The sequence below is a fragment of the Chaetodon trifascialis genome, chromosome 17, assembly GCF_039877785.1.
Source record: "Chaetodon trifascialis isolate fChaTrf1 chromosome 17, fChaTrf1.hap1, whole genome shotgun sequence".
Taxonomy (NCBI): domain Eukaryota; kingdom Metazoa; phylum Chordata; class Actinopteri; order Chaetodontiformes; family Chaetodontidae; genus Chaetodon; species Chaetodon trifascialis.
This window is the reverse complement of record NC_092072.1, coordinates 4,473,163-4,488,767: the sequence shown is the minus strand read 5'-3', so window position 1 is coordinate 4,488,767 and position 15,605 is coordinate 4,473,163. Positions and strand designations below refer to the sequence as shown.

Sequence of the window (15,605 nt, the reverse complement as noted above, 5' to 3'; positions counted from 1 at the left end):
CCACTTGTGCCACCGTGCTACCAAATGAATATGTGGAATAATACAGACAGTCCCTCCTTTTATGAAGTATATGAAATTAGGTGAAACTTTGTAATGAAGGGCATTATCACTTATGTATAAATGAAAAGAAGCGCTTGATAACCAAGAGTAATGATGTTCATTTGATTTTATTCTGATTTGTCATTGACTATATCATTAACATAACCTAATACAAAGTATTCCATGGTGATAGAGGGTTTAAACAATTTTTAATGTAGAATTCTCTGTATGTTTGCCTTCAATGAAAAGACAAAAAGGCAAAATCATGAAAACCAGTCGGTTTTGTTTCACATGTAGTTTCCCAGTTCTTTCATTCCTTATTTCAGATGAGAAACAGCCTGATTGCATCTCTGTGCAATACATTTTTTGTTTATTTGGTTAAATTAAAGTCACCTTTTGTTTTAATGTTGAGTTTTCATGTTGTGTTTTGTAACTTTCAACGTAATCTCTTGAAAAGGGAAGGATTTTATTAATAGAATTTCCTATTCAAATAGTTATAAATGAAACTCAGTATTTTATTTTGCTGGTGTAATAAAGGCTAAAACAAAAAAAAAATCCCACTGGACTTTTCAAATAATTATTGGAAATTCAATAAATGCCTCATGTTGTTCCTATAAAGATAATTAAAATTCTAATTATTATTATTTACAATCTAAACCAAATTCAAAACTTCGCAACCCTTGCAGACGATTGAAAAAATGTAGCTATTTAGTTGTTTAGTTATTGTTTGTCTTTGTTTTTGTTTGTTTGTTTGTTTGTTTGTTTGTTTGTTTGTTTGTTTGTTTGTTTGTTTGTTTCAACTAGTATTTTGCTATCAGCGCGTAAAACGGAACTCTGGCGTTAACCCGCGATGTATCCCGAACTCATTTGCGGTGAACACACCACTATAAAATGCTGTCGCCGGAAACGTCACGTCCTCTTCTAGTGATCAAACATGGCGGTGAGTACTGTGTGATATTATACGATGGCGATCAACTATGAAGTTGGAGTAAACATCCACAATCATCTGAGCTGTAGGGTCATCCTAACTGTTGTTCGATTCACAGACACGTAGACTCCATTATGGTTGATCAAACGAGAGTCGTATTTTTCAAACAAATGTGACTGCAGACAGTTAAACTTAAAAACGAGTGAAGCTAACAGGCTAGCTGCCGGAGAATATTACCCTGCTTATACTCGTGCTAAAGTCTGTCGTTACAGACGATGTTGCGGTTGCATGATTACACTTAAGCGATACAGTAGACATGTGTATGCCCATGTGTTAATCTTTTTAGGTGTGTAGACACGTATTTAATTGCCGGACACGTACATGGTCTGTGGCGATGCTAACAGGAGAAACGGGATATGTACGGACATGTCCCCTCGGCCGGCATGTGTTGGTCTGAGGCTTTGGCATTTTGACGTTAAGACAGAGGAGAGCAGTGCCAGGACTTCAAGACTGAGAGAGAATAATATATTGTGAATGTTCAACTTAAGTTTGGGTTTGCTGTCAAGTTTTTGAAACGTCAGTGTCTTTCTTACTATTGCTAGCCTGTCAGTCGGCTAACGCGAACTAAACTCAACATGGCAGCAGCAGTTGATGGGTGTCGGAAGTTAATGGAAGTCAAGTGTTTTTGTGTCATTCATTGAGTTGTTGATTTTTTTTAAATTTTTTTTTAAGATCTCTGTGGTGAAACGATAACCATTTATTTTGTGCCCTCCAGGACCAGGGTGAGAAGAAGGAGAACCCCATGAGAGAGCTCCGCATTCGCAAGCTCTGCCTGAACATCTGCGTCGGTGAGAGCGGAGACAGACTGACCCGTGCCGCCAAGGTGCTGGAGCAGCTCACAGGGCAGACCCCCGTCTTCTCCAAGGGTGAGCATTTGTGTGTGCGGTCAAGACTTCGAGGCTGGACCTTGAACTGTGGACGTGTTGGCTCAAAGCATATGTAGAGGTTGAACTGTAATGTACAATAAAGCACAATAGGACCTGACAATGGTTCGTTCAGCCTATGACGGTCACATTGGAGCTGCTGAAGGCAGTACGGGCTGTTTGAAGTCACAGTAAAGCTGGTCTAGGAAGCGAAAGTGCTTTGAAAAGGTTGTTAAACATCTGGCAGAAAGCCTGAAAACTGGGGTTAGAGATGAGTTTCGAATTTGACTGTTTTTCCCTCCTCCACCCGCAGCCCGCTACACTGTGCGATCCTTCGGCATCCGCAGAAATGAAAAGATTGCTGTCCACTGCACCGTCCGTGGAGCCAAAGCAGAGGAGATCCTGGAGAAAGGACTCAAGGTCAGAAAGTCATGATAAAATGAGATGTAGATGGCAAATATAAAGCTGATTTTTGGTCTATTTGTGGTGAATGTCAGTGTTAAATGTGAAGGAAAAGACGTGTTGTTGAGCAAAGTAAATGTGTTTATTATGCATACCCAAGCTTGTTAGTACAGTTGACACAGTGGTAATTTTGTCACGATCAACTTCCCTTAAAAAACGCATATGGACAAACAAATTAGTTCAACACTTCTTTGGACTGTTTCTTTCTCATGCACTAAAGCGGAGTGCTTTATCAACCAACAGGAGAATTTATTATGATGTTATGAACACATTGCTGCTTTGTCGACTAAGAGGCTTCACTCTGCTGCTCATGCTTCCAGGTGCGCGAGTACGAGTTGAGAAAGAACAACTTCTCTGATACCGGAAACTTCGGCTTTGGCATCCAGGAGCACATCGATCTGGGCATCAAGTACGACCCCAGCATCGGCATCTACGGGCTGGACTTCTACGTGGTAAGTGGGCAACAAATATCTTCAAATAAAGCTGGTTGGCTGTGATGGGCTTGGGTGTGGTGTGCATTCAGTTGAAATTAAAAATGTGTTGAGAGGTAGTTTTTAAATGATTTATTTCAGCCATAGCTGGGCAGAGGGTTAAACAAAAGGCCGTTGTCTGGAAGCTGTTGAATTTCAAGGGTTTATGTTGGTCTAGCAGTCTAAAATCTTTGTGTTGAAGGTTTTATGTTGAGCGTGACGTGACTTGAGGTGTTGCAGCTTAGTCAACAGATGTTTGCAATTTATTTGAAATTTGGTTAACATGGACTTCTCACGTCTTTCCCAGTATGGAACAGGACATTTGTTCAATGCTTAAATGCCATTTGTCCTGGTTGTGTGACATGTTGATGGAGTTTGATCATATTCTTTTGATCCCTGATTATCAGAAGAGCAAATACCGAAAATAAAACATTTTAATGTTTATGTTTGATATGCATAAACACGTTTTATTTTCCATATGCTCATTCCTTGTGCAAATTAACTTTCATTTGTTATGTCTGCCCTACAAATGTAGTGCTGAAATGACAACCTGATTCACTTTTCATTTTTTTAAATGCAAAGTGTATACATTTTAAAACATTTTTTTAAAGATGTTGCGGAGAATCAACACTGGACTCACATGTCACTGAGTCTGCTTAAATATCTGAATTTTCAAACCTTATATTCACCTAGTTCTAACTCGACGAGGCCAGGCAATAACTATTGATCGGTGCTGATGTTTCTAGAGTTTTTGTGTGTAACAGAGAAACTGTGTCTGTTGAGTTGAAGCTTTTCTGACCAGCTCTGCTCCCTCTTTGCGTTCAGGTTCTGGGCAGACCCGGCTTCAGCATCGCTGACAAGAAGCGGAAAACAGGCCGCATCGGTTTCAGGCACCGTATCCGCAAAGAGGAGGCCATGCGCTGGTTCCAGCAGAAAGTGAGTTTTGTCAGGCTTCCCACACATCCGGAGAGACCTAGACATTTTAGTCCATCTTCCCAGGTTAAAAAGTTCTCATTTGATTGTTTAAGAGCTAATGGTGTTTATAGTGGTAAATGCCTGGGACTCCCCACCAGTCAGTTAGAACTGAAGAAGCCTCTTGGATGAGGCAAAACTTCAGTGAAGTGCAGTTGCTTCTGGAATGCACTTAAAAGTACCATGACTGGATGAAAGAGAATCTTGCAACCTATAAAATTGGCTGTTTTAACCCACGTGGCTTGTTATGACGCTCGTCTCACCGATCACTCCAAAATAAAAGCACACGTACTGAAGAAATAGTTGCATGATTGTAAACTTGGTCATGCTGGAGTCAAGTTGATTTTAATACTTACATTTGAACTAGTGCAGAGTCCATTGTTGGGTTAATGTTAGAGAATCAAATAAATCCTTTTCATGCTGTTTCATTCTCTCTGCACAGCCATTAACTAATATTTGTCTCTTACTTCTTTGCAGTATGACGGTATCATCCTCCCCGGCAAGTAAAGGACCACCTTTTGTTCTTGTTTGTAACAAAGTAATAAAATGGAAAAAATAACTTTTGTTGTTACTGTGATTTTTTTTTTTTTATTATTATTTTTTTTAATGGATAAGTAGACTGGGCTCTTATTTTGAAGTGTTTAATAACTCCAGTTAAAATGGCTTAAATTACACTTAAAATCTTGACAAATCAGAAGTCTGCCGTAGACTGACTTTATCGCAGGAGCTCAGTTTGACCTGCAACTTGTAGGAGGAGTTTGGACCTTGTGTGGACAGTCGCAGACAGTCGCGTTGAAGCGTCTGTCAGACGAGCTCACAGCTATTCACAGGCGACGCTCAGTGATTGAATCGTTTGAAACATCATGACCCCGTTCCAAGGAGCAGGTTCATCAAGTTATCTAAGAAACTCAGCATTTAAAGGGAAATACAGCATTTTTTTTACTGCACTGCATTTATTTACTTTGCAGTTTAAGGTTTCAAATAATAGAACACGCAAACTGTTCAGTGTACATACTTCCACTGTAATAGTTTTACTTCACTGTTGCTGAATGCTCAGTGTTATTTTAACCAGATTTCTGACCTTTCATAACGTGCTTCTCACAACACATGAAAGCACAGCCGGTTTCTGCCTCTTCTGTGTTCGGACGACGTTTCCCAGCAGCTCAGTCTGAACAAGATGGAAATAAAAGACAGAGGCGTCAGGTTTTGATTAAGTTGGCTTTTATTCAGTGAAACCCCAGAAACCACCAGCACGGAGCTCATCCAGTGCCAGGAAGGGGACAAATGCAGAGGGATTCAGCCAATCACAGGAGCCGGATCAGCCTCATTGCGTCTCATGATAAACTTTATGAATCAGTAAGTGTGAATGTGCTCTCAGCTGTCAGCAGCTTCCGCCTGCTGGAGTCTCACTGCGTCTTCAGTGACGTTTAACTTGGTTTCAGCACAAATTAGATATCACAGGGCGACACACAGGTGAGGTCCAACAATCACATTTTTATGTCTTTTTCTTTCTCATTTGTTGGATTTTTATCTAGATTTTTTTTCTGATTTTTAAAGGGTTTTTATATCATTTTTCTTGAAGTTCAGCTGCAGAACTTGAAACCAAGACACTCTTATTTCCTTTAAAATCTCACCTGTGTCATCGAGTTCACACCGCCTTCCTGCTGCACTCACCTTCAGCTCCATTGCACTTATAAAATGTTTATTTTAAGCACTACATCTATTTTTGTCGCAATTAATCTTCACTGCTTCTGACAGGAAGCTGCTAGATAAATAAAACAAACACTGGTTTGTTTATTGCTGGTCTGCTTCGATCCTCGTGGAAAATATTTCAAGTTTGCTGATGGGAAATCTTGATTATTGCAGCTTTTGTCCGCGTTGGCTCATTTCCTCTCATTCACTCCTCTGTCACACACTCACACTTATTTTTCACAGTTGGACGTCACACACACTGCATAGATGCGTCTTTGTACACAAACTGCATGTGGATTCACAGTGACGTTTTGTTCCGCCCAAACGCAGACAGCCACTGTGCCCATCCTTCATCCTCCTACTCCATCCATCACCTCTCCACCTCCACCTGCTCCACGCCCTAATTCAGCCCTTCTCCACCTCTTTCTCCTCTTGTTTCCATCAGTGTAAAACCTCCTAAGATCACTGCAGATCACCGGATCAGGCTCTCGGTAACACCAGCACATACATGTTCATTTCATGGCATTTCATGGGTCTGCATGTATGCCTGTTGTATTCTAAATTAACTGTAATCTTTCTCCTGTATTTAGAATAATGGAGGTCAGATGTCAAGTAAATATGTTTGTTAGAATCCCTGAAATCACTTCAGGAAGGATTGAGAACCAGTGCTTCATCTAAATAGTGTAAATCTATGGAATATAAGTCAAATTATTGTCAGTATTATAAAATACACGTTTTATAAACATTCTAAATATGTTTACAATATTATAAATATATTTTAGTGAATACTGCTATGAAGAAAAACATCTTCCTCGTGGGTTGCACTGTTTATCCAGAATTCTTTGTGTAATTATTTACAGGCTGAAATAAATTTTAATTTCAGTGAAAGAAAACCGAGCAGACATGATCCAGATGTTCTCCTGAGGTTAAACCAGCCCTCCTGCTCTAGTCTCTCCCCTCTCCTTGGCTCTCTATGCTGTGATGGTCTGTGAAGGGGCCACGCTGCTCTCTCGGCTCCGGTTCTTCTGCTCTTCGTGGGCCGGGGTGTTGCGGTGCTGCTGCCGGCGCGGTGCGTGGCGGGGCGGCAGGGTCAGGGTGCAGCAGGACACTCCCACCGTGGGCTCGGGCAGGTCCTCCGCCATGGACCAGCTGTCAGTGGCCGGGTCGTACTTCTGGACGGCCGCCTTGTAGCGCTTCTCCGCCTCGTTCCAGCCTCCAAGCAGGTACAGCTTGTCGGCCAGCGGGGACAGGCCGGCGGTGCTCACCCCGAGGAGGAGAGGAGCGGCCCGGCTCCACATGCCGCTGTCTGGGGAGAAAACCTCCACAGAGAGCACATCCACCCGCTCGCCGCCGGGCCCCAGCTGGCTTCCTCCCACCACATACACCTTCCCTCCAAGAGTGGCGGAGCAGTGCCACCCGCGGGGCGTCTCCATGGAGGCCTGCTCGGTCCAGGTGTCGGTCTCCACCCTGTAGCACGCCACAGAGCGGGAGTAGGCGCAGTTGATGTAGCCACCGGTCACCAGGATGTCTCCGGTGGGGAGGGTGGCGCTGGAGTGGCAGCAGCGGGGCACCTCCATGGGCGCACGCATCTGCCAGGTGTTGGATGAGGGCAGGTAGCTCTCGGTGGTGGCCAGCAGACCCTCCACGTTGCGGCCGCCAATGGCGAACAGGCGGCCGCCACTGGCTGCCAGAGAGAAGTGGGTGCGGCGCTGGCGCATGCTGGCCAGGTGGAGCCAGGTGTTGAAGCGAGGGTCATATCTGGTGGAGGCAGAAAGGAGAGTCGTTGGAAAAAGCACTTTGTTTGAAGCATAGTGAGACCCTACGCCATCAAGTCTGTAGTTAATAACTTGTTAATAACTGGATTTTGGTCCAGGTGCTCTGCAGCCCTTTCTGGGTAAATGGCCTTTGTCGTCTTGGTGAACTGAAGGCCCTGTTCACACCTGGCATTAAGGTGTCATGAGTGATTTGATCACACCTGGCACTGCAAAGCATTGAGTGACCACTTGTGATCAGATCTCACTTCCCCTGCACATGCAAACACACGTGCACATCATTTCTTTTTGCCAAGAGTCTTCAGCCCAAATGGAAATCACACAGCGTGTTTCGTGTGTGCTCCATCTACATGAATCCAGTTTGTCACACATGGGGCATTAGTTGAGTAGGTGGTCCTCCACACAACACATTTGTGTACACGCTGCTAAAAGAATGTGGCCGAATTCACCTCAGACCACCTTTGAATGTGGTCTAAGAGATCAGATCTGAAGAGCAACTTAGAAAGAAAACATGGAGGAAAATCAACACCAACCACATTTTTACTGAGTAATTTGTTTACTGTTATTTAAACTATTGCATGCATGACTGTGCTCTATAAAGGGTTGTTATTGGGAAGTGGTACCACTGTTTTTTCTCTCCTGTATGCTTTAAGCCCGTTGACTTGGCCCCTACCTGCTGAGGGTGCTGACGGCGTGCTTGGCCTGGTTGCGGGCGTCATTCTGGTCCTCTCCTCCAGCCACGTACAGGAAGCCATCCATTACCGCCACACACTGGTTGAAGCTCTTTGCCGGCAGCTGGGTGAGGTGACGCCAGGCGGCTCCTCCTTCTCTTGGGTCCCTCCACAGCACCTGCACAGCGAGGTCAAAGGTCAGTGAGGGGTTTCAGTTGTTTCTTTTAAGGTAGTGAATATGAAAAGATCCGCATAAAGCACCGACCTCTCGGCTGAGAGCTCTCTCAGTGAGCGATGGTCGACCGCCAACGGTGAGCAGAGTCTGCTGACTGGCGCGGACCTGTGTGCGACGGGACTGCAGAGTGTTCTGCTGGTAGGGCAGCAGGTGGTAGTTCATGGCGTCCACCAGCAGGCGGTGACACTGGGGATCCATCATCATGCGGGGCACCGGCTGGATCTGACTCACCAGCTCGCTGGCCGGGATGGTCTCAAAGCGCACGTGAGACAGAAGCTCTGCGGCGTGAACCTGACGAGAGGCCTCGAAGTCGAGCCACTTCATGGCCAGCTGCAGAGAGATGTGTAATGTCTCAGAATTACCTTCATAAAGCACCACATGTCAATAGATAATAGTGTTTGTTAATGGAAGGAGATTATTAAATATGTGCAAAGACCCCCAAAATAGAAAAACTAAGCAGCTGAAAAACCTATTTGTGATATGATAAAGGAAATGAATAAAAAGCCTGTTGCTTGAAGCTTTATATTTCTTTAAAATATCTGAAACATGTTCTTAGTTGGCAATTAACAGACTCACATTTAGTCCTGTTTATAAATACAACCATCTCTGCTTCGCTCCCTCTCAGCTGTTTGTCTATTTAGGTCTGTAATGGAGTTGTATATTAATAAACTTCTGCATACAGTAAGTTATACTTGGTGGTTTCTCCTCACAGTCCACCTGCAGGTGACTTGGATTCATGGAACTGTGTTACGCTCTCAGCAGCTGGTCTGGGGTCTGTTTTTAGGTATGGATGAAATTAGCATTTGGGGGAGGGTATCAGGAGTGAATGCTGTGTTCTCACTAATTGATGGCAAGAATCTTTGTTAAATTTAAATTGACTCCATGTAACAACAGATTAAACAGCAGCCATGATTCATTCTAGTGCAACAAGTAATTTAGACTGAAATGAAAAACACGACGTCATATCCCTCAGACAAAGTTTGACCTCTGACCTGGAAGGCAGTGACCTCTGAAGGCAACAGCAGCGAGTCGTCCTGCAGGAAGGCAGAGATCTGCTCCAGGGTCAGCTGGGTGAACAGCGGCGTGTCAGCGAACTGCACGAAGTTCTCCAGGACGAAGCGGCGGGTGGCGTCGCACACGGACAGCAGGCCGTAGGCGGCGGCGATGTTCCAGATGTAGACGCAGGTCTGCACGTTGAGCTCGGCCAGCAGGAAGTCCATGCACATCTTGAGGAGCTGAGGGATCTGCAGGGTGGTGGCGGCAGAGGCGGTGCAACCGATGGTGTAGAGGGACATGTGGACACGACCCAGGTAGGCAAAGGTGATGACATTGGCCAGTCCTGCAGACAGCGTGGGCGAGGGCGAGACAGATCTTTGATTTAACTTTAACCAAACTTGAATCTTTAACACAAGAAGAAGATATTTGTCAGGAAGTTGAACCAAATTTCTAAAGAAAGTTAAGTGTAATATATTTGGCATCTAGAAAGTTTGAGGTTTTGAGTAGAAGTTCAAATGCTCAATCAACATAACATGCATTCACAGTGATGACCACATCAGCTCTGGATTAGATTACAACATTAAATCTTATTTATACAATGCTGGTTTAACATAAATGGAACTGGACCACATGCAGTTGGATGGCGTACCCAGAGGTGAGAGGGAGGGGAGCTCCAGGCGCTTCATGCTGGGGTCTTTAGCCAGAATCTCTCTGAAGTACTGACTGACTGAGGAGATGACCAGCTTGTGGACGTCAAAGGCTTTTGTCTTACAGGCCAACTCCAGGTCAGTGAGGAACCTGAGGAGGACAGCAGGTGGACACAGAAGGATGGATGGAAGACGCACATACCCGATACAATGACTCGTGAAATAATGCAATACATATGTTGTAAAAATAATGGTTTAATGGAGACTGAAAGTGAAAATTACTATATAGTACAATATAATCCGTGACAGTACAGTAGTTTTTGAGTATGTGTATGATATTGTACTATAAATGCACCATATCATTAATGCATTGTATTGTAAAACTCTATTACATCAAATTTGTATAGTTTTGTAATTGTTTAACATCGTTATATTGTAATTGTATTGTATCAAAACTGTTCCGTATCGAAATTATATCATATCGTAATTGTACTGCATCGTAGCTGTATTGTATCAAAACTCTGTAGAATTGATATTGTATTGTTTGTCAGTTCATTCAGATCATAACTTTTTTGTACCATAACTGTCTTGTAACCATACCGTACTGTAATTGAATTGTATCATAGTTGTATAGTACCATAATTTTACTGCATCATTTTCTATAAGAATTGTACAGTGTTAAGTTCTGATACAAATATCAGTATCAGAGTATCAGAACCTACTTTTCCTGCCGCATCTTGCTGAGCTCCTCCAGCAGGGCGTTGCCATGCAGGGGTCGTGTCAGCTCGCTGCCCAGGCCAAAGCCCCTCTCTCCGGGCTTGATGACCGGCGGCGGCAGCGGCAGGTTGAGGCTGTTCAGCTGTGCGATGTCCAGGGCTGCCATCTGCTCAATCTTCTTCACCCCAGTCTCCACCACCACCACACCATCACCACGGCTCTCCACCTTCAGCGGGACTGGAGTCTCCATGGCCACCTGAGACATGGTTTCTACGGCAGGCTTCTTCTGACGGGGGGCCTTCTTCTTGGGGGCCATTTTTGACTGTTGAGGTTCTTTTTGGTAGGCTTTAGCTTGAGTTTACTTCTCTAAATGGTTACTTACAGTAAGGCACGTTTACTGAGTTGACACTGACGCTGAGCTAAGTGCTGACTTGCTCTACAAACTGGCTGGATGTTGTAGTTGTGTCTCTGAGGAATGGTGTAACGGACAGAGTTAGTGATTTTGTTGATGATTTCACTTTAACACAGCACACAGCACCTGAAACGAGAAGAAGGAAAAGACAAAGATGTTCTCTGATTGATCAGTGCTTCACTGGTCTTGAAGTTCACCAAAATAAAATAATCTGGCTGTCATGTACCAATTTATTTCAGATATTTTACTTTTTTGTCAGAAATTAAATTATTAAATTATCCCAGTTTGAGGGATAATTCCATGCTGCTTTAGTTTGTATTAATTTCAGTATGGTTTGAAAATGGAGACTGTGACCTTGCAGGGGCGTTAGCCAATCAGGAGGGAGCCACAAACTAATAATCAGGCTCATGAGAAGCAGGTGTGTAAAGACCGCTGGCTGCCTGCACCTTCAGAGGCTATGACGGCTTTCCCATGTGGCTGCACATGGAGGGAGCACACATACAGAAAATATAAAATACTGCATCAACTTTCAAGATCATTTCCAGGAAATGTTCAGTATTAATCTAATAACAAATTCAAGCTGCAAGTTCATGATGTCTTATGTTCATTCAGCATTTTATTATTGAGGTGCTTTATAATCATTATGAAACAGTGGATTTTCCATCATTTTCATTGTATACTGAGAAGCTGAAAGGAGGTATTTGCCTGTCAGATGGTGCACCTTTAGGCAGCCATTTAGTTTGGATTCCTTATTAGAAAATGAACATTCAGAGATATAAAACCTGCTGGAGTTTTATCTTATCTATATGTTTTTGTTATTGTTGACCTTTCAAATCAATCTGAGCTTTCAACAGAGACACCACATCACTACAATGTGACTTTGGCAATGATAGAACAACAAAACAAGATGTTCACAGTGATGGATTAGATATGTAAGGCGAGATTCAGCAGTCTGGAATCTGGATTGAGTTGTAAATGTTATGAGATATTTAATAAGGGGGATAAAATGTGCAAAAATACAGATGGTTTCTGACTTTAAACGTTTCTAATGGGCTTCCTTGTTCTCTCTGGACTTTTGTAAACTTTCCACTTCTCTTAAAACACATTGTTTTCTTTATTGCAGTATTACTGCAGTGTGTGTTTCCAGTCTTCTTACGGAGATGGCTGCTCCAGATGGACGGCGTATTCTTCATAAACAACTGAAACATGCCCGGCAAATGTTTCCAGACTTTAAATCACAGTATTGTTCCATGCTCGCTGAAGGACAAACTGAAGCCACTGACAGATGCACATTGCTCTGCTAATCTCTGAACACCACACAGCAACACCCAGACTGCCGACATCTTTTCTAAAACTGACCGAGGATCACCTGCATCAGCCTTTATGGGCCAATAGCTGTGTGAATGACAGCTGCAAGTGTCCTGCAGTGATGCCGTCCAGACGTGAAGCTCAGGGTCGGGTTTGTGGTTTACAGCGGCCCCCGACATTCAATGCTGCATTTCACATGCTGTATGTTTCAACCATAAAGCAACTGGGGAATCTTATTCATCATCGCAATGAGCGCTGCTCTGCACATGGCAGCAGATCAGTGTGGACTGTAACAGCGTGTAGGATCACATCTGATCTGATCTACAGAGCGGATGGTGTCTGAAATAACCAAATGGGAGAAATGCCGTGCATGGAGTTTACTGAAACTTCACTATGCAAGTGTGAAAAGGTTTGTGTCACACAGCAAACGGCACACAACAAGCTGAAGACAGAAACTGTTTGAGGTCTAGCTTGTTTTCTTTTTCTATAACTGGTCAGCAATCAAGCGAACTTTCTAACGATATTTACTTCCTGTATAAATTAATATTTTGGGTCTCTCCTCAGCTTGACGAGGCAATGAGAGGATAGTTCATAAATTGGCAGCACGCTCAAGCAGCAGTATAATGTTTTTATTTGTTGGCAGAGTCTTGAAATCTTTGCTGCACATAAGCAAAAAAAGAGGACCAAAGAAAAACTTAAAGGTCCAACTCCAGCTTACTTTTACGAAGCTTTGGAATCAACACATTCAACACAAGTCTTCCTCTGCCGTAGCGAGGCCGCTGCAGCTACAAATGACAAGTGTGGGATAATGCTAGGAGTCATAAATTCATCGTTCTGCCTCAGTAATATCTGCGATGAAGCCTGCCTGCTGTGCTGAAGAGCTTTGAAAAGAGCTGGGTGTCGAGTGGTAAACAGCAGCTCGGTGATCTTTGTTCCTGGCTCTCGGTTTGTTGTTGTTCAGTGCAGAGCTTGCCTCAGTGCTGTCAGGGTGGGAATGAAAAATAACCCCAGTTCCTATTTGGGGCCTTTGCTGTGTGCCAGTTATACCTGATCTTTCTCTCACTGTGTTGCTGCTTTGCGTTTTCTCATCTTTGCTTCAGCTTTGGACAAATTTTTAGTCGGCTTTTAATGTCGGTGTGTATTTACACTAATTTTATGCAGATATTTTCTTCGCTGTGCTACCATCATGGCTGCAGGGGTGGCAGCATTTCTGTTGGTCAGTCGTCCACTTTGGTTTGGACTGAAATAACTCAAATTTGTCCAATTCTTTGGTTTATTATCTGAAATATCTGCAAAAATAATGACATGCCCATCAACTTTCATTCTACTTTGTGTTTTGTGCTAAGCACCTAACTTTAGCATGCCAACATGGTGAAAATGCTAAATATTATATCTGCTTTGCCTCAACATGTTAGCACTGTCATTGGCAGCATATCAGCATGCAGATGTTAGCATTTAGCTCAAAGCACAGCTATGTACAGTCTCACAGAGCTGTTAGCGTGGCTGTAGACTCTTTATCGTGTTTATTGTTGAGCTTGAATTGGACCATTTCTGGAACTTAATGTGCTTAGAAAATGGAAAATAATGTGGGCGCGGCATAGAAAATGGATGGATGGAAGTCTCTTAGTTGATCTTCTATTCGTTTCAGTCAGCAGTGTGACCAAGTCCCATTTCACTCCTCTGTCTGTGACCTCTTCAGTAAGCTCATCTAGTGGAAGTTTTAAATGATCCTCACAATGCTAATAACACTACTACCAGGACTGCTGCTGAAACCCGACTCTCAAACCCAAACGACAGCCTGGTTGTAACTGTAGTGTAACTGTAACTCCTCAGAAAAGCACCCCAACACCAACAACACACACACTAACACAACTACAGTGATCTATCAGGACCACAAATGTACACATGATTCACTCCATCCACCCTTTCCGCCCCTCCTCATCCACCCCGTGTCTGAACTTGGATCCTTTTAAATAGCATCTATTGGCTCGGCGGTCAGCAGGCTCCACACATGGACAGGCCGGGGGAAGGATCGTACAGGACGGAGCAGCAGCTGTTGTCGGTGTCATATGAACAGCAGGGGCTCACTTTTACAGACCGTATGGGCTATTTGGGATGGTGCAATCACCCTTTAAACAGTTGAAACAGCAACATCCAGCAGCCAGGACGCTGTATAACCTCGTTACAGCACAAATGAACTGAGGAGTGGTGTTGATGATCCAAGATGCTGCAGCCTGAAGCCACTAATCAAACATTTGGATCAGTAGGTTTGTGTTATTTGTCAGCAGCCACGTTTCTGTGAATGTGACTCTGTCAGTCTAATGGTCACAGAAGCACAGAGCCATTTAACACATGTGACATTAGCACCAACTGGATATAGGAGCGGCAGGATGATGACAAAAACGCATTTGACTGATGCAAAAACAACAAGGTGGAGGGCAAAACTAATCTTAATAAGGTCGTAATAAACACAGTTTCCATAGATGTTCTCTTTGAATGAAACATATATTCACAGATTTTCTGCTTTTTCACCAAACAAATGCTCAAGATCTTCCATCTCCACCTCATAATGCTCAATAATATATTATATATTATTATATATGACATTATTAGATTGTTAATAGTGATGAAACAGCAAAGTTCTGATCCACATATTTATTTTCATATTTTGGATTTTTCTCTAATCTTTTATCATATGTTTTTATGCCTCTGCGACAGCCGAATGTCAGGAAGGAACTTCATCAGCTTTGGCACAAACTTTGACTTCGACTCAAAGATGAACTGATTACATTTTGGAGGTCAAAGGTCAGCTTCACTATGACATCATAATGTTCTGCAAAAACACATTTCTGGCTATTATTCAACACCATACCTCAGGAACAGAGGGGCAGATTGTGGCCACGCTCGGTCAGACACTGATTGGTGACGCTAATCTTGGCTCAAACATCTACCTTTTATCATCTGTAGCTTCTCTGCAGCAACAACTACATTTGAGGCATTAGTAGTTCACCACAAGCTCATTGGTTCTGCTGATACTGAGCTTCACTTCTCATGAGCTTCATACGATCCAATGAAATTCCTTCAAAGGCTTCACTCTTATTACATGAGTCTGGACAGACTTGGCTGCAATCCTCAACTTGACCGTTAGCAGCTATAGCTGTCACTGCTGCCATAAATCTGGAGTAAAACATCAAAATCTGCCTCTGAACTGTGGTGGGGTTGAAGCTTCAGGTAAAATCATGACCTCGGAACATTTCAGGCAAGCAAATTTGTGAAGCAGGTGATTGTGTGGCATGAAAACAATCTTTGCTCTGCAGAGATCAGCCCTCAGAAATATCTGGGCCCAAGGTTAGTGCAGGGA

At 43.3% G+C, this 15,605-nt stretch overlaps 2 protein-coding genes across 2 annotated transcripts; one reads left to right on the top strand and one right to left on the bottom strand.

Moving 5' to 3' along the window:
* Nucleotides 1–918: 918 nt before the first annotated feature.
* rpl11 (ribosomal protein L11) lies at nucleotides 919–4,353 on the top strand. The gene is made up of 6 exons (XM_070984710.1): nucleotides 919–979; nucleotides 1,743–1,893; nucleotides 2,204–2,310; nucleotides 2,673–2,804; nucleotides 3,648–3,758; nucleotides 4,272–4,353. The coding sequence occupies exons 1-6, from the start codon at nucleotides 974–976 to the stop codon at nucleotides 4,299–4,301; spliced, it is 537 nt and encodes a 178-aa protein (XP_070840811.1). The 5' UTR covers nucleotides 919–973; the 3' UTR covers nucleotides 4,302–4,353.
* Nucleotides 4,354–6,307: 1,954 nt separating this feature from the next.
* On the bottom strand, nucleotides 6,308–10,840 carry klhl43 (kelch-like family member 43). The gene is made up of 6 exons (XM_070984729.1): nucleotides 10,530–10,840; nucleotides 9,810–9,958; nucleotides 9,157–9,503; nucleotides 8,195–8,494; nucleotides 7,932–8,107; nucleotides 6,308–7,244 (listed from the first exon to the last, which is right to left on the bottom strand). The coding sequence occupies exons 1-6, from the start codon at nucleotides 10,838–10,840 to the stop codon at nucleotides 6,458–6,460; spliced, it is 2,070 nt and encodes a 689-aa protein (XP_070840830.1). The 3' UTR covers nucleotides 6,308–6,457.
* Nucleotides 10,841–15,605: the final 4,765 nt, after the last annotated feature.

What these genes read in the sequence shown, in the direction of transcription:
- rpl11 (XM_070984710.1), top strand. An exon ending in TCCTGGAGAAAGGACTCAAG is followed by an intron (nt 2,311 to 2,672) that starts GTCAGAAAGTCA and finishes TCATGCTTCCAG; the next exon opens with GTGCGCGAGTACGAGTTGAG. An exon ending in TGCGCTGGTTCCAGCAGAAA is followed by an intron (nt 3,759 to 4,271) that starts GTGAGTTTTGTC and finishes ACTTCTTTGCAG; the next exon opens with TATGACGGTATCATCCTCCC.
- klhl43 (XM_070984729.1), bottom strand. Translation starts at nt 10,840, where the DNA reads ATGGCCCCCAAGAAGAAGGCCCCCCGTCAGAAGAAGCCTGCCGTAGAA. An exon ending in CAGAGGTCACTGCCTTCCAG is followed by an intron (nt 8,495 to 9,156) that starts GTCAGAGGTCAA and finishes ATCTCTCTGCAG; the next exon opens with CTGGCCATGAAGTGGCTCGA. An exon ending in GCCGTCAGCACCCTCAGCAG is followed by an intron (nt 7,245 to 7,931) that starts GTAGGGGCCAAG and finishes TGCCTCCACCAG; the next exon opens with ATATGACCCTCGCTTCAACA.